The sequence below is a fragment of the Muntiacus reevesi genome, chromosome 14 (assembly GCF_963930625.1).
Source record: "Muntiacus reevesi chromosome 14, mMunRee1.1, whole genome shotgun sequence".
NCBI classification, from domain to species: Eukaryota; Metazoa; Chordata; class Mammalia; order Artiodactyla; family Cervidae; genus Muntiacus; species Muntiacus reevesi.
Window position 1 is genome coordinate 54,882,420 of NC_089262.1, and position 18,217 is coordinate 54,900,636.

An 18,217-nucleotide genomic window follows, 5' to 3' on the forward strand; every position below is an offset into this window, starting at 1 on the left:
GGATGAGATGGTTGGATGGCATCACCGACACAATGGACATAGGTTTGGGTGGACTCCAGGATTTGGTGATGGACAGGGAGGCCTGGTGTGCTGCGATTCATGGGGTCGCAGTCAGACACAACCAAGCGGCTGAACTGAACTGAATCAGTTTAAGAGAAGTGATCCTGGGATACATGCCAGCACTACTATAGGAGATAAGGAACCTGTGTAACATACAGGCAGGCAAGTGACATGGTCAGATGGGTCTACTAGAAAGGCTTTGGGGCCTGCATTATGGAAGATTCAGTAGCGGTGAGCCTATTGAAGGCCATTGCCATACTCAGGTCAACAGAAAATGTTGGCTGAAGTAAAGTGGTGATGACAGAGCCAGTGAAAAGACTGTATTTAGGACATAACTTTAAACATCACATTAGTAGAATGTGTGGAAAATGCATATATGTGAGAAGAAAAGGAGTAAAGGCAAAGATCGACCTCAGAGGTGTACCCTGAGTGACTAGGTGGATATTGATTCCATAACTAAGAACCACAAGAGAAGGAAATATGTTTATATAAAGATATTAAGTTCTAGTAAGGTTTATTGGGCTTGAAATACCTTTGGCATATCAAGTAGACATGCAGAGAACAATTCAAGTGACCTTGAGCCACTACCATGACCACCCCCTGCCACCTTGTTTTAAACTAAGGTTTCTGTGCTCTTGATTTCTCCATTCTTTTAATTTTTAACCTCCAAGGATTTCTTCAAATTACTCTTGAAGACCCAATTTCTTTTTTCACAGTACTGCTATATATTTATTCCTTTCATTTGTAAAATTTATAGAAGACTTGTAGTGTGACAAGAGATATCAGCCCATCATCTTAATCACTTTTTCTTGGGAATGGTTTCATAGCTTTTTATTATTTTCTCAAAAGAGATTGTTGTCAGATTATTTTTTAAATGTTGCTGCTGCTGCTAAGTTGCTTCAGTTATGTCTGACTCTGTGCAACCCCATAGACGGCAGTCCACCAGGCTCCTCTGTCTCTATGATGCTCCAGGCAAGAATACTGGAGTGGGTTGCCATTTCCTTCTCTTTTTAATGTTAGGAGTGGATTAATCCTGTGGAATACTAACATTTAAATGGCAAACAAGTTACTAGGCTTCGAAGGAGTGGCTGTAGAGATAGAAGGAGAACTATATGATAGTGTTTTTTAAGATAAGGATGAAGGAGCTGGCCTGAAGAAAGGAGTTGCAACAGGATAAATCTAATGAGAGGTTAGTTCAAATGAAGTCTGAAAAACATCAGTTATATTTTGGCAAGTCATACCTATCTTGCCAACTTACCTTGGTTATAGCTAATGCAGTTTTAGAAGTATTTGTCAAATACCAGATTGAAGTAGTTTAAGGAATAAATAGATGACCGAATGGAGACCTAATCAATGGTTATTGATTAGTCTTTTAAGAAGGTTGGATAAGAAAGAAAAGGAATAGAACAGAAAGAAATTGGTAACTAGGGGCAAGGTAAGAGAGCATGTTTATAAGTTGTTGGAAAGAGGCTCTATGGAGATTGGGGTTAAGGATATTAGAGAGTGATGGATAACCGGGGTGGAAGCTAATGGAATCAAAAGCTCTGGCAGGTATTCTTACATTCTTGAAGGGATCTTGGGTGTGACGTTTGTGAGAGGAAGGGCTAAAAATGTACACGGTAAAATTATTAGAACGTAACATTTTCCAAACTCTTAGCAGTTCTTGAATCCTAGTTTTATTAAAAAAATTTTTCAAAGATGCTATCTTCTTCAAAGTTCAATTTAGGAAGTTTGGAAGAATTTTCAAGCAGCATTGGGAGTCTGTTGAAGTTTTTACCACAACCTTGTTGTTAGTACGAATTTGCTCAACTGTGTGATATAGAGAAAGCATGCAATTAGAATAATTCTGGGTTGCACTTTGTCAACCCAGGTGCAAGAGAAGGCCAATGCAACAAGGAGGTCTGGTAACTGGCAGGAAAGTGGTTATAAAGAGATAAGGTGAGGTAGAAAAGAGAAGTGAAGACAGGAAAGAATGATAGTGATAAAGTTGAAAGTTGAAGAGAGTGACAGTCTTGGTGGGATTGATGAGCAAGTATGTAGGAACAATGAAGTGAGGAATCTGCATGAAGTCTATGTTACATGCTCTGCTGATTGTCTTTTGACTGAGCACTCCTTAGTTTCCTTTTCAGGGATTTTTTTCTGCCAGTATCTTATATGTTGAAGCCCCTCATTGTGCTCTACACTCTGCTTCATTTACTTTCTCTGTACCAGTTACTGACTCTCTCTTAGTGGTGTTAGTGGCTCTGTCGTGTTCGACTCTGTGATCCCATGGACGGTAGCCCACCAGTCTCCTCTGTCCATGGGATTCTCCAGACAAGAGTACTGGTGTGGGTAGCCATTCCCTTCTCCAAAGGATCTTCCCAGCCCAGGGATCAACCCAGGTCTCCTGTGCTCCATGCAGATTCTTTACCATATAAACTACAGATACCAGTTACTGACTATATCATCATTATTCTTAATAATTGTCTTCAACTCAGAAGTGAGTTGAAGTTTCCTTAACTTTACACTCACTGTCTGTTTAACACTGCACCTTAGATGTCTCAAATTCAACCAACCTAAAGCTGAACATTTCATCTTCTGCTTCAGATCTTTTTCTTTGCTAGGGTTCCCTAAGTCAGTAAAAAGTACTTGCTGGATACAGAGATCTGAGAATGTAATTCTTAACTACTGATTCTCCCTATACTTCAGTGCAGTGAATCACTAAACTCTGTCTAGGCTTAACCATTAAATATTAATATATCAGATATTTCTATGCTTTGCTTTATCCCTGCTCCTCCTTCCCTTAAATAGAGTTCACCATCATCTTTCAGTTAGACCTGCACTGTCCAAACAATAGTCATTGTGAGTAGTCCAAATTGAGATGCGCTATCAGTGTAAAATACACACTAAATTTTCTGCACTTAGTATGAACAAAGAGTGTAAAATCAATCAACAATTTTTATTGATTACACATTAAAATGACAGTATTTTGAATAAGTTTAGATTAAATATATTGTCAAAATGAATTTAATCTCTTTTTAGAAACATGTGGCTACCAGAAAATTGTAAATTATCTATGGGTCTCATTTTTTATCTTATTATATTTCTGTTGGATAGTGTTGACTTAAGGTCATTGAGATAGCTTCCTAAGAGGTCTCTTCCTCCAGTATTGTCACAGCCCCAATCTTCTATCACCTGAATTCCATTCAGAACCACACTATAACTCAACTGGTCCTTACTCTTGTTCTTGTCCAGTTTTATCTCCTCCCCTCAATCTTTATTCTCATTCCCCCAAATGAGCTCCTGGAGCATTCTTCCTTCCTCTTCTTACCTGTTAATGTCTGCTCATCCTCATCTTGGAGGGCTTTCTTTCAGGAATGCTTTCCTCATCGCTCAAGATTTTGGTAAGCAAATACCTCCTTCTTTGTGTTTTCTTAGCGCCCTGTACCCTCTCTACCTAGTTCTGACATTATTGTAATTTATTTTGTTGTCTCTGTCCCTGCTCTCGTATATTGTAAGCTCTACAGAATCAGTAAAGATGGTTTGCTCACCACTCTATACCTAGTGCCTATCATAGTGCTTTGCATATAGGAGGCACTTAGAAAATACTTGTTGAACAAGTAATTTTAGGTTTCAGAGAAAGAACATTTAACAGGCTATATTAGAGAAATTATGACAAAGGAGTAGAATGAGTATCCAAAATGAAATAGATCATTGGAGTTAAGTATTTAGGGAATGGAGAGGCTCAATAAATAGTTCTCAATCTCTTTCTGTCTTTGCTCTCAATAAAAGATGATTAGTTTTCTTATAGCACCTTTATTGAAATATAAATCACTTACTATACAGCTCACCTAAAGTGCATAATTCTTAGGTTTGTAATATATTCATAGAATTGTACAACCATTGCCACAGTTAATTTTGAACTTTTTAAGGAGTGTGATTAGTTTTTTAGAAGCCTCTCATAATTTTTTGACATAAATTTTACCTTTAAAAATTATTTATTTAGTCACATCACATAACATGTGATGTTCCCCAACCAAGGATCAAACCCAGAACCCTGACCACTGGACTGCTGGAGAATTCCCCCTCCCAGATAATTTTTTTTAACTTTGTCTTTTATGTAACCCCCTGTGTAGTTACATGAAATTGTAGTTAAATTTAGTTGTGGTTTTTTTTTTTTTTTTTGCCATGCCACACAGCTTGCATGATCTCAGTTCTCCAACCTGGGACTGAACCATAGCAGTGAAAGCCCAACACCCTAACCTCATGGCCACCAGGGAAGTCCCTCCCAGATAATTTTGATATGTCCACCTAAGTAGACTTCTTTCCTTCTTCCAACCCACTCCTCATCTACTGAGAAAGCACTGGGCTAAAAGTATGACTGTGTCATTTTTATATCTATGGAATTACCCATTACTATTGAAGGATTTGGCATAAAAGAATCAGAAGTGGTTGGATACTACTAGAAAGTCATTGTATATTAGGAACGGAAAGGAGCTTGAGTGAAGCAGGGCTTAATCTTTCTCAAAAGACGGAGTGTTTTTACTTGAAAGAGGAGTAATGATCTTGTAGCCTTTGTAAACTCTCTCTCCCTAATGAACTAGGATTTATGCAGTGTGGGAGAAGAAGCAACTTGTACCTGAAAAGGCTTCAGGGAAGTGCTGTCTTTGGGAAGGAAGTACGTCTACCATTGCTATTATCTGAGGAGGTCAGGAAAGTTCTCACTGATGATGTTTGAGACACAGGGCAATATCTTTGCTGTGGAACAAGGATAGGGGCACATAGGAAATGTCTGAATGGGAGTAAGATTATAGGATGACATTAGCTAGCGGCAGTTTTCACAAGAGTAAGTCCAAAGACTTAATTGATGGAGTGGCAGGTTGAGGGGCGAATTGGGTAGTTCCTGCTTGTCTGGAGTTAGCCAAGGCTTGAATTGGTAGAATGTTAGGTCAATAGGCTGGCAAAAGTATTAGTTATTTTAAGAAGTAAATTGAGAACACTTAATAACCAGTTAGGGAAAAAGTCTTAAGGAAAAATGAGATCTGAAATAATTGGAGTTTCCAGCTCTGCCAGTGAATAACTTGGTGTTGCATTAATGGAGAAATGAGACACAGGGGATAAGAGAGAAGAGAAAAGGTTACAGCCTAGTGTTTGTACTCTGTTTTCAGCTAAAATAAACCTGCAAATAACTAGACTAAACCTCTTAACTCGTTTCTGCAAAAGCATCTTCTCAAAGGGGAATGCTAGTAGGGGCAAAATAACATAAAATGAAGAGGCTTAGTTTTTGGTGTTACTAAAATCACTGTGATAAGTAATTATTGGACTGTGGATGTACTTAATGTACTTAATATATGAGAACTTTTAAAACTATTGATAGTGATAATTGCAATACAGGATGAGTTTGCTTTGTATTAAAAGCTAAATTTTATTTTTTAGTTTTGTACAAGGTTTCAAATCAATGTTTAAAGTTTTATTATGTATATTGATATTTTTTGTAACCTACACATTGATACTTAATAGAAAAAATGGTGAGTACTTACTCAGAAGTATTGCTCGATATGCATTTGCTATAGGATTATTGAAAATTAAACATTTGTTTTCTTTCCCTAGTCCAAACCCCTGATACCTCTTCAAAAAGAGACTGACTCAGAGACCCAGAACACGGTGCTTACTAACTACATGTTCCCCCAGCAGCCAAGGACCGAGGATGGTAGGAATTTAAGAATCTCTTTTCTTTAAAAAAAAAACTAATACTGATAAAGTATAGCAAAGATGTGAATTGAATTTTAAGTCTCAGAGACTTTTACTAGTTTGAAGAAAATTTAGCAAATTGGTTAATGAAGTTCTCTGAAAATAGGAAAATAAGGCAGCATCTCAGAGTTATAGATAGTTGAATTTAGAGGTATGTCTATACCATATTTCCTTAAATGATTCCTTTGATTTTGTTGGATGCATTTTAGTGTGGGGAGACTTCACCAGAAAAGTGTAAGTTTATAATATTCTGAGTCCTCTTAGAGTTCATATGTAAAGTATTTCACTATGGGTATTATGGGAGCACTATAACTAGTACACAGTACTGAATCAGAAACTACAATTGATAAGGTCAGGCAGCTGAATTTCTTTTTAACTGCAAGAAAAGCATCTTCCTTTATCACAGTGTCTGAGAAATAAATGAGTCAGAAAATATAATGTGCTTTAGGTGAAATTTTTAATACTTTGAGAGTAGACACTTCACATTTAATTCATTCTATTTTTATTACCACACATGTACCAGGCATTGTTTTAGATCTAAGTATGTAAGATCTTTGCCCCACCCCTGGCTGCTTCTTGAGGCATGTGGGGTGTTTGTTCCCCAACCAGGTATTGAACCAATGTCCTGTGCATTGCAAGCACAGAGTCTTTTAACGACTAGATCGCCAGGGAAGTTCCAGATCTAAGTATTTAAGATCTTAGATACTTACTTTCAAGAAACTCATGATGTGAAAGGGGGATAATGATGGATAAATTTGAAAGAGAAGGTGTGCTATCTTGAGCCTAGTTAGAGGAATCAGTCTTAAACAGGAAAAAGGGGAAGAATGGATCCATATAACAATAACTTTATAACTGGAGAAAACAGGATATTGGGGAGCAGTATCAGTCTGAGGATTTTTATTGTATTTACTTTCTCAGTGAAGTCAAAGAGAAAATTGCCTGTATAGGTTGGGGGAAGGGCATTTGAGGTAAGTGGTGGTGATTTTGTGTGGGAGAGCAGGCTGACTTGGAATGAATTCCTGAGCAGTGTTGAAGATGGAACAAAGAGTAGGGAGTACCATAAATTTGTAGTGGTTCCAAACCACAAGGTTATATCATTTTTCTCTGGTTGAATTCCAGGGCAAAGAAGGTAGGTGATTGAAATACCATGTTACAGGAAATATTGGGTAGGTTTAACTTAAGGAAAGGGGGAAAAAAGATGAGAGTGGTAGAAATAATATGTCATGAAATCTAAAGTGAATTGAGAAGGGAGTAAAAGAATGCTTTTACAGGAAGAAAAGGAAATGGGGTTAAGGAATTCAACACTTACCAACAATAATAAATGAATGAATTAGAAGGACAAGTTGAGTGGTCAGGTATTACACAAGCTAAGGTCTTGAGGAGTACCATGATTTTGAATCACATGGCTGAGATGCAGATGGACATTGAAATTGAGGACATCAAGAAATTATGAAATTGTATTGTTGGGGTCATCACACATTGTCATCATTCAGGATTTTGACAGGTCTTAGGTAGGTAGGCCTCATCTGATAGCTCAGTTGGTAAAGAATCTGCCTGCAATGCAGGAGACCCTGGTTTGATTCCTAGGTCAGGAAAATCTCTGGAGAAGGGATAGGCTACCCATTCCAGTATTCTTGGGCTTCCCTGGTGTCTTATTTGGTAAAGAATCTGCCTGCAGTGTAGGAAACCTGGGTTCGATCCCTGGGTTGGGAAGATCTTCTGAAGAAGGGAAAGGCTACCCACTCCAGTATTCTGGCCTAGAGAATTCCATGGACTGTGTATAGTTCATGGGATCACAAAGAGTCGGACACAACTGAGCAACTTTCACATATGACATATAGGTAAAGAGAAACATGCTAGGCAAATGCTAGAACCCCGAATGAATATGCCAGTGTGATCAGATCTAGTGGCCTCTAAAATGCAGAAAAAGTAATGTTACTACCTAATGCCCTCAATCTCAAAAGATGTGAGATTTATACTAGAGGGTAGAAAGTATAGGTGCCCAGAAGTTGACAGGAGTGAGAGGAATGGTTAAAGTTACTTTCCTTGGGGTTCTGAAAAAATTCTGATGTAATAGTGCTTTGATAAAATCTAAAACTCTTGGAGATCTTTGGGCTGGGCTGATGATTGGGAGTCGTAACCCTCATCCCCACCTCTAGTACATAATGAACAGTATTGGAATTAGGAAGACTAGTTCTGAATGCCAAACCTTGAATGAAATATTTATATAATTACCATGTTACTTTTTGTAGGGAATTGCACAAAGTCACACATCTGTAGTGTTTTATTAGATTCTCTTCAAGAACCCTTCTGGTAACAAAACAGTCCTAAGATGGGAGGGGAATCCTCTCTCTCAATCCTGGAAGTAGACTTCGTTGGAAATTCTTGCCTTTCCAAGTATACCACAAAAAGTATGTCAGTAAGATTTCCCAGGAATTTGAACCTCATTGCACAAGCAAACACTGTAATTCATTTAATATTAAACAACAACACAAAGCAAGTAAAGAATTTTGAACTGAGTAATTAAAGATAAAGGTAAATAAAGCTTTATTCCTTTTGTTAGTATTTAGTTTCATGGTATTCTTCCTGTGGATATGACCTTAAAGAAGGGCAAGAAGCCGAAAAGAAGGGCTAAAAATAAATGATAATTATGCTGGTTTTGTGGAAATAATCAGGCTGACTCTATTTGCGTTTTCAGTTTTTCTATTAGCTAAAAAGGTGCTTTTAATTTCTTTTGTTGTTTTCTTTTAATGGGCAGAAAATAAGTTGTGATTTTTTTTTAATTGCACGAACTTCTGTAAGGTGATATATCATAGTCAAATGGATTAATTTTTTAAGCCTTACCTTTTGTTTTGGTTACCTATTAAGGAAGCAAAAAACTTTGACAGCTGTTAAGTCTTTAATATTGTATCAGATAGCAGGATATGTAAGTGTTGAGTTTGTTAAATTTTAAATTTTCCTTAGTTTTGATATAAAGAATATCTTGCAATCACTTTGTTTACACAGTCAAACTACGTATAATGTTTAATGCAAGTAGGGGCCATCAGGGTAGTCATTTTTTACCAAAATATTTCCTTTTCTCTGTGTTAACTCTCCTCCTCTAGTACATAATAAACAATATTGGAATTAAGATTTCTGAATGCCAAAACTTGGATGAAATGATTGCATGAAATAACACTGTAGTACCGTGTTATTTTTTGTAGGGAACTACACACAATTACGTATCTATAGTGTCTTAATTATATTGTATTCTCTTCAGGAATCTTTCTCATTAAAAAACAAGACAAATCAGCTTTAAGAAAGAAAAGATATGTGATTGCTATTGTGAAGAAATGTTAGAAATACAGCCTAGTTGTTAGTGTAGCATTTATAGCTGCTGACATTGACCGGTCTTAATTTATTGTAATGAACAGCTCATAAAATTATGAGCAAGTAATAGTTTTTCATACTTATAGTAAAACATAGTGGGGCTTTGTTTGTTTTTGTTTTTCTCTAGTTATGTTTATATCAGATAATGAAAGTTTTAACCCTTCGTTGTGGGAGGAACAGAGGAAACAGCGAGCGCAAGTGGCCTTTGAGTGCGATGAAGACAAAGATGAGAGGGAGGCACCTCCCAGAGTGAGTTTCTTCTGCTTTCCTTCAAATTTTAAACCAGTCTCCTGATATTTATTGGGTGCATGTATGCTAAATCACTTCAGTCATGTCTGACTCTTTGCCACCACGTGAACCATAAGCCTGCCAGGCTCCTCTGTCCATGGGATTCTGCAGGCAAGAGTACTGGAGTGGGTTGCCATGTCCTCCTCCAGGGGATCCTCTCAGCCCTGTGCCTCTGTCTCCTGCATTGGCAGGTGGGTTCTTTGGCACCACCTGGGAAGCCTGCATTTATTAGGTACTATATAGCTCATCTGTGCTATTTTCGGGGATACAAAGAAGTATTTGTTTCATTCCTTACCCTCAAGGCACTTGAAATTTTATTGATCCAGTACATTTATGATGTGCAAGTATTTGAGAACAATATAAAATTGTGTGAATAAAAACCAAATTTCATAGTGTACATAAATATAAGAGAAAAACAGATTATTGTTTCCCCTTTCCTTTAATAATTTATTTGTATATTAAAGGGATGAACAACTCTTTGAGGTGAACATTTTGTTTCTTTATGAGACTGTGTTGTAGTAATAGAAGTAGCAAATATACATTTCCAAGTTAGTTATGGATGTGATTATTTTTTCCTTGTATAATAAAGCTGGCTGAATTCTAGAAAATGATGATTAGGCTGATCTTAGAGGTGTTTGGTTTTTGGCACATAAGTCATCATAATGTAGGAATTTTATGTCTGTTTGCATAATTATCTAGCTGGCAAACATGTATCTGTTTCAAAGCCAAGTGGCAATGTTGGCAATATCCATACCATATATCTCCAAATGGATTATATTTAAGTCTACTAAAAAAAGCTTTTAAAACATTGAAATCTGTAACTGTGAAGTTTTTTTTTTACTATCAATAAAACCATACATTTATTGATCTAAAATGCTTTCAAAGGCCTATCATCTGTCTTCACTGTTACCTTATGAGCTAGGTCTGTAGTATAATTAAGATGGACTATTTATTAAATTTTGAGATTGGTGTTAGAAATATTTGTCTGTAGATACTAATAAGAACCTTCTGTATAGCAGAGGGACCTCTACTCAATACTCTGTAATGGCTGATATGGAAAATCTAAAAAAGAGTACATCTATGTATAGGTGTAACTGATTCAGTTTGCTCTACAACAGAAAATAACACAACACTGTAAATCAACTATACTCTAATAAAAATTTTTTTAAAAAGAAATACCTGTATTTTGAATTGTGAGATAATTTAAAATTATCTCTTATTTTATTTCTCTAGGAGGGAAATTTGAAGAGATATCCAACACCATACCCAGATGAGCTTAAGAATATGGTCAAAACTGTTCAAACCATTGTACACAGATTAAAAGATGAAGAGACTAATGAAGACTCTGGAAAAGATTTGAAACCACATGAAGATCAGCAAGTTGTAAATAATGATGTGGGTGTGAAGGTTAGAAAGCTCGATTTAAAAGCATTGACTAAAATCTATTTCCAGTTCTTTAAAATTTTTAAATGATAATTGATATGATGATCCTTTTTATATACACCAAAATACGCTCCCAGACTTGGGGAGTATTCTCAGACTGTTGTTGTTGTTCAGTCGTCTCTGACTCTTTACAACCCCATGGATGGCAGCATGCCAGGCTTCCGTGTCCTTCACTATCTCCCAGAGTTTGCTCAGACTCATGTCCATTGAGTCAGTGATGCCATCTAACCATCTCCTCCTCTGCTGCCCCCATCTCCTCCTACCCTCAATCTTTCCCAGCATCAGGGTCTTTTCCAGTGAGTCGGCTCTTCATATCAGGTGACCAGAGTCCTCAGATACCTGAACTAAAAGCTGTCATAGTGAGCAAACTGAAATGCTATTATTACCACTTCAGTTGTGGTTACAGACTGTCCAGATGGGCAGGAGCGTGTCAGCATAGCTTTTGAACTAACATTGCCTGAACAAAGAATAAGATAATGAATGTCAGAAAGTTCATGGTTATAGAAATACTTTTCCCCCTGGTGATATTGATCCATTCTACCCAGTTTTAATTTTAAATGTTATTACTGTGACAGATCATTGACGTTTCCCTAGGATGTTTCCGAAACCTACACAAATCCCTAAATTGTGTGTTCCTTTAATGAACTTTCCCCTCTGCACCTGTATCACAGAAACAGAAGTTTTTTCCTGTCCCTGAAGTTACTATACATTCCACAATGAGCAGGAGAAAATCGAGCCTTCCTGAGTTTGCACATGCCAAGTGACTCACTCATAAATACCAGCTTTGCACCTTCTAGGATGAAACAGAACCTTAGCTAAATTGTAAAGTTTAATGTGGCTCATGGACCTTTGTGACTGCCTGTTCCCACAGTGAGCGTTTTCTCTCTCAGTGTTACAGATTTCCGTGTTTAAAACTTCTTCAGTTTCCATAATAGGAAGATACTTTTAAATTTTCATCTGAACTTTGATACAGTAATAGGTGTAAAGAATGTGAGTTCTTTATCTTTTCTTTTGCTTAGACTTCTGAAAGTACCACTCCAGTAAGAAGCAAAGCTGATGAAAGAGAAAAGTATATGATAGGAAACTCAATACAGAAGACCAGTGAGCCTGAAGCTGAGGTCAGTTCTGGAAATCTGCCAGTGACTGCAAATGTGAAAGCCTCTGAGAACTTGAAGCATATTGTTAATCATGATGATGTTTTTGAGGTATGGCATTTTCTTTCCTCTTGGGTATAATACATCCTCTTTCCTCTTAGTTGAATTGCTAGATTGTGTGGTAACTCTGTTTAACTGTTTGAGAAACTGCCAGTTTTCCAAAAGTGATTGTACCATTCTACATTCCTCTCATACACTGCTGGAGGTATTAAGCTTTATAGCAATTTAGAAAGAGATTTTTTCTAGCTATAAAGAACCACAAATGCTTTAAGGTGAAGGAATCGTTTAACTTGTATTTTGAAGTATTTCCGTTAACAGAAATAGGAGAATTGAATGAAATGTGAAAAGAATAATGAGAGCAAAAGAACGGACTTTAGAAAATGTAGGAAAGAGCATTGGTCAGACCATCTGACCAAATATATCAAAGGATATAGTTAATAAAATAAAATTAGTAGAGTAGATTGTTTCCTGATAGCTATGCTGAGAAGTCTGGACTTAATGTTCTATAGTCTTTGGGGAGCCACTGAACATTTTTTAGCAGAATTATCTACATGAAACATAATCATTGTAACTTCCCTGGTGGCCCAGTGGTTAAGACTCCATACTTCAGTGCAAGCGACAAAGGTTTGCTCATTGGTTGGGGAACTAAGATCCCACATGCTGTGGGGCATGGTCAAAATAAATAAAAGTTTTAATTAAGAAAATAAGCATAATCATTGGAAAAATTGCAGTCACTGGGGGAAAGAGTAAGAAAGGAAAGAATATGAGCAAACTGCAGGAAGATTAATTGACATGAGCAAAGGAAACAGAAAGGTGGTAGGAGATTTAGGAGACTATAGTTTGCAGAAGCCCAGGTATAATATAACTTCATGAAGAAGCTCTGATCAGCAGTTTAAATGCTGCAGATATCAAAAGGCTGAGACAAACCTCCTTGACCTGTTATCTCATTCTTTGTATTCATTGTACCAGTCAAGTTCTGTTAATGGTAATAAAATTTCTGTCCAGTTCTTTTTTTTTCTGTACTAGCTATTACTGCCATTGCAAGACAAATGTAGTCTTTTTTTGTTCAGGACTGTTGGTATACCTGCTTTTCTTTCTGTTAGTCTCTCTTTCCATAAACCTTTAATACCAGAGTTACTATTTTATTTTTATTTATTTATTTTTTTCAGAGTTACTATTTTAAAAGATAATTGGCCTTGTGAGTTTCTAGCTTGGCAACTTTCAGTAATGAAAGCATGTACTTAGTTGAGTTCATACTCAGAGCATAACCTTTTACTATGCAATCCAGTCTGCCTTTTCTGTCTCTCTTGCCCTTTTTTCTAAATTTCAGCTTCATGGAGCTGACTTGCCATACATTTTCTTATTTCCATGTTTTCCTCTACTCAGAATGTTATTTAACTATTAACTTACCCTTGAAGACTAAACCCAATTTACATTTCTCTCCCTTAACTACTTAACAGTCTAACTCCATTGTAGTACAGTCTGGAACAGGGTTGGCAGATTATGGCCTGTTGTCCCAAGCTGGCCCACTGCCTATTTTTATATGGCTTGCAAGCTAAGAACAGCTTTACATTATTGAACATTGAATAAAGGTAAAAAGAAAAAGCATATTTTGTGAAATATGAAATATTAGATGACATTTAGTTTCACTGGCACACAGCCATGGTAATTTACTTACATATTGTCTGTGACTACTTTTATGCCACAGCAGCAGAATTGGTTGGTTGAAACAGAATGTGTGACTTGCACAGTATAAAATATTTACTGTCTGGCCTTTTTATTGAAATAGTTTTCTGATTTCAGTTTATATTTTGTTATGACACTTAAAGCACTTAGAAATCTTAGTATTTTTAATAGAATACTGTTTTAAGACCTTTTATTTATTTTCATTATATTATCTAAAAATAAACTGCAGAAGATCTGATTTTATGTCTATTATATACAATGTTAAAATCTTTCTATTAATACTTGTTGACAACAGAGTCTCTTTGTGTGTGCTAACAGCACTCAATGGTAAATTGCCTGGGACAATTGCCAAATATCAGAGAAAAAAATCATGGAGAGTAATAAAAGATTCTGTCTTCAAATTGGGCAGAAATTGCCATTAATTTATCTTGGTGGAAGAGCATCTCAGTCCTTCTGATTCCTTAGAACCCGGTGATCCTTGAAGGAATAAATTTAAGAATTAGGAATAGACTTTTTGTTAGAGCATCTTCACCAAACTGAGTTTTTCACCAGCAGGGATTGTGTTTTACTCATTTTTGTTTCTCTGGCACTTGATATAGTACCAGGTACATACTAATCATTAATACAGTTGAATTAAGGACCACACAGAAAATTATACCTTAGACACTTTGGTGTAGTGTTAATAATTTCCATAGTTTTATTGCCAATGCCTTGGAAAATTTAAGTCACCTACTAGTTTTATTCAGTTACCGTAAAAAGGTTTTATGCCTGTGTCATGTATTTTCTCTTTGAAGTTCATATAACTTAATATTTATTCATTTAAAGAAACCAAAATTTATTTTTGTGAATATTTTTCTCTTTTTTCTTTAAATTAGGAATCTGAAGAACTTTCTTCTGATGAAGAGATGAAAATGGCGGAGATGCGACCACCATTAATTGAAACCTCTATTAACCAGCCCAAAGTGGTAGCACTTAGTAGTAACAAAAAAGGTTAGAGTCAAAAGAAAGCTCCCTAAGAACAGAAATGGACTGAATAAAATTTATAAATTTCTTTTTCAAATAAATTTCACTAAATGTTGCTATGTTATTGAAAATACTTTTCAGAAGCAGTTTTTAAAACATGTCTTTGTAAAGGGTCTATTCCTTATCTCTTGTTTTTAAAGAAAAATCTTGGCTGGTCCGAGTGCAGTGGTGTTTACAATTAATTGATCACAGCCAGTTACAGATTTCTTTGCTCCTTCTCCACTCCCACTGCTTCACTTGACTAGCCTTAAAAAAAAAAAAAAAAGAAAAATCTTGATGGATCTCTTCCTTCATTCATGCCAGTTTACTTACATGACATGGATTTTTTTAGGCAGATAAGCCTAGATTATGATTCCATCTCTACCACTTATTTGCTGTATGATCTTTGAGCTCCTTAATTTTGTCCATGTGTATACATCTAACTGGGCTTCCCAGACGGTGCTAGTGGTTAAGAACCCACCTGCCAATGCAGGAGACATAAGAGATGTGGATTTGATCCCTGGGTTGGGAAGATCCTCTAGAGGAGGACACAGCAACCCACTCCAGTATTTTTGTCTGGGGAATCCCATGGACAGTGGAGCCTGGCAGGCTACAGTCCATAGGGCTGCAAAGAGTTAGACATGACTGAAGTGATTTAGCACGCATACATCTAACTAGACATACAGTGAAGCTAAGGAAAGATTTTGAGAATTTCAAATATATTGGGTTAGTGTACTCAGCTCTAGCATAGTACCTTATATATAACAGATGCTTGTTATTTTATCTGTTAAGGAACTTTTTTTTAACATACCCCTTCACCCCCACCTAACATAAAATCTCAGCCTCTTAGAAATGAAAGACAACTTGGAGAGTAGCTATCCCTTCCTTTTATCCTTCCCTCACTTTTCTCCACCAAATGTCTGAAAATGTCTACATTATCTCCACCAAAGATTTATCCAGCCTGTACCTTTATGGCATTGGTGAAACTTATTGACAAGGTGGCCCTCTAAAGGATAGCTTGGGGTTTCATAATAATGGTACTGATATTTGTTACTAATTGTTACTTACTATGCTAAATAGTTTACATATTATTATCTAATTGCCACAGTTACCCCATGAGAAGGAAGTAGGAGAATATAAATAGAGAACTTAAGTGCTTTGTAGTTTAACAGTGTCTTAAAAATTCAGATTCTCAGACCCAAACACCTTAAAGCAGAATTTACAGAGCCCCATGTGCTACCATGCCTGTAGGGTTTTAAACATACTAAGTTATTATCTTTTTATCACTACTTTTAAAAAATGGTACTTTTTATTACTACCTGCCTATAGTGGAATATGAATATTACCTATTTGTTTATATAGCCATCTCACGTATTGAGAGTTCACTATTCATATATAGTTCTTTGAAATGATATTAGAAAGGGGAAAGCTGACCTTGTGAAAATTTCTGGATTTGTTTGGTGTTTCTTTTTTGGTTGACTATGCTGCTCATTTTTATTATCAGAATAGGTGAAAACAATTCCATACATGTGTGAAATCATTTATACCCCAGATAATAAGTTTATTGAGGTTATGAACTATAGTATGTATTTCTTACTGTTACAACTTTTTAAAACTGAATTCATGGAAAAGTATATTCACTAAAACGGCCTAAAATGGCCTTAAAAACGTGATAACATTGTGTCAGTAGTTTAAATCAGATTCTAGGTAACTCTATTGTTCATATTTAAAAGAAAAATATAGGTATCACTAAAAACTAACTTAAGGTATCACTATTTTTAAATTCTTGAATCTTTGTATGTATTAGGACTGAATTTTCTGAGGTGAGCCTCTGGTTATCTTTTATCCAAATAATTCCTTATCTTATATATTGAACCAAGACAATATAAATGCCATTTGTCAATACTGGAAATTCTGTGTGGCTTTATCAGTAGCTTAATTTTTTTTCTTACAGATGATACAAAGGATACGGATTCTTTATCAGATGAAGTTACACACAATAGCAATCAGAATAACAGCAACTGTTCTTCTCCATCTCGGATGTCTGATTCAGTTTCTCTTAATACTGATAGCAGTCAAGATACCTCACTCTGCTCCCCAGTGAAACAAACTCATATTGGTGTTAATTCCAAAATCAGGTTTGTGACCATCTTAACAAGATAATTTATTTGTACAATACATAGAGATGGCAAGGCAAATAAATATATACTATTTATAGTATATTATTAAATATATATTATTAAAGCATAAAAGACTTTGCAAATTAATATTATAGAAGTGGTTCAGACAGCATATAATTTCTTCCTCAGTTTATTTACTAATTATAATTACTTAGCTTTTATACATTCCCCTGGATTGGGAAGATCCGCAGGCAGAGGGCATGGCAACCCACTTCAGTATTCTTGCCTGGAGATTCCCCATGAATGGAGGAGCCTGGCGGCCTACAGTCCATGAGGTCGCAAAGAGTTGGACAAGACTGATTGACTCAGCACAGCACATATATTTTCACCTTAGTCTTTTAAATGAAAAGACTTAAGATATATTCTAATTCTCTTCTTTAAGAGGTTGAACAGTTTTATAATGTTTTTTAATATAGACTGTTTAGAATAATTCAAGTTAAAGGGTTATGCTTGATAGAAGGATTTGGATTACTGCTGAATCCAAAGCTTATTGTATGGATATTGTTAACTGATTTTTAGAGTTACATAGTACTTAAATTCTGGGTATATTTAAGTCAAATTTTTCTATATATTGATTTGCATTACTTTAAAAGGAAGATGAATTTTATGTCTCACATTGAGTTTTAACTCTTATGTAGTTGTATTTAAGATTAATCACTTATACCGTTTGAATTTGAGGCTAAAATCTAGTGTGGTAAAATATTACTTTTATAACCTCTTGGATGTTAAAATAATGGTTAATTTGTTGAAAAGTAAAATTTGATATAGTTGGCAAGTAGTTCAGTATTTTCTAAATCATGTGTTTTGTAATGAAATAAAGGCTAAGAAAGGGATATAGTCATACCTTCTTTGGTTGTAATTCTAATAATATTTTCTGTTATCTAATCAGAAGATCAGTATTAAAAAATATTTGTTGAAATGTAACTTGCATATTTACACAAAACACAAATATGTTTTCATATTATCAAATAGAAATAAAATATCTTCTGTAATTTTGGAATGGCATGTTTTATAAATATTTGCCAAACACAATGCAGTCACTTAAGAGAATAATTAGATTTAGTTTCTCTTTTGATCCTTATACTTTGTACATCTTTGAGTGATTGTTTAGTTTTTTGTATAATTTCCTTATATATATTTGAATCTAATAATACCTACTTAATATAATTAATCAATACTGTGAGGTTTTGAATTATTCATAAAAATATTCTGTGCTCTTACTCAGCTATTCAACTTATTGACCTTATCTCCATGTATGTGCCTATCTTTCAAGCATTTCATATTTTAGAACATTCATGAAAAGGT

General features: G+C 35.6%; 1 protein-coding gene across 12 annotated transcripts in view; it reads left to right on the forward strand.

Moving 5' to 3' along the window:
- The window catches only part of ERBIN (erbb2 interacting protein), a 118,399-nt gene that overhangs the window by 82,053 nt on the left and 18,129 nt on the right, over positions 1-18,217 (forward strand). For 10 of the 12 annotated variants that reach the window (XM_065905675.1, XM_065905674.1, XM_065905677.1 and 7 more), the window contains 6 exons: positions 5,650-5,749; positions 9,287-9,408; positions 10,681-10,854; positions 11,910-12,095; positions 14,606-14,720; positions 16,687-16,870. In XM_065905675.1, the coding sequence (XP_065761747.1) occupies positions 5,650-5,749; positions 9,287-9,408; positions 10,681-10,854; positions 11,910-12,095; positions 14,606-14,720; positions 16,687-16,870 (881 nt within the window). The remainder of the gene's footprint in view (positions 1-5,649; positions 5,750-9,286; positions 9,409-10,680; positions 10,855-11,909; positions 12,096-14,605; positions 14,721-16,686; positions 16,871-18,217) is intronic. The other 2 variants (XM_065905676.1, XM_065905684.1) reach the window with 1 other exon arrangement.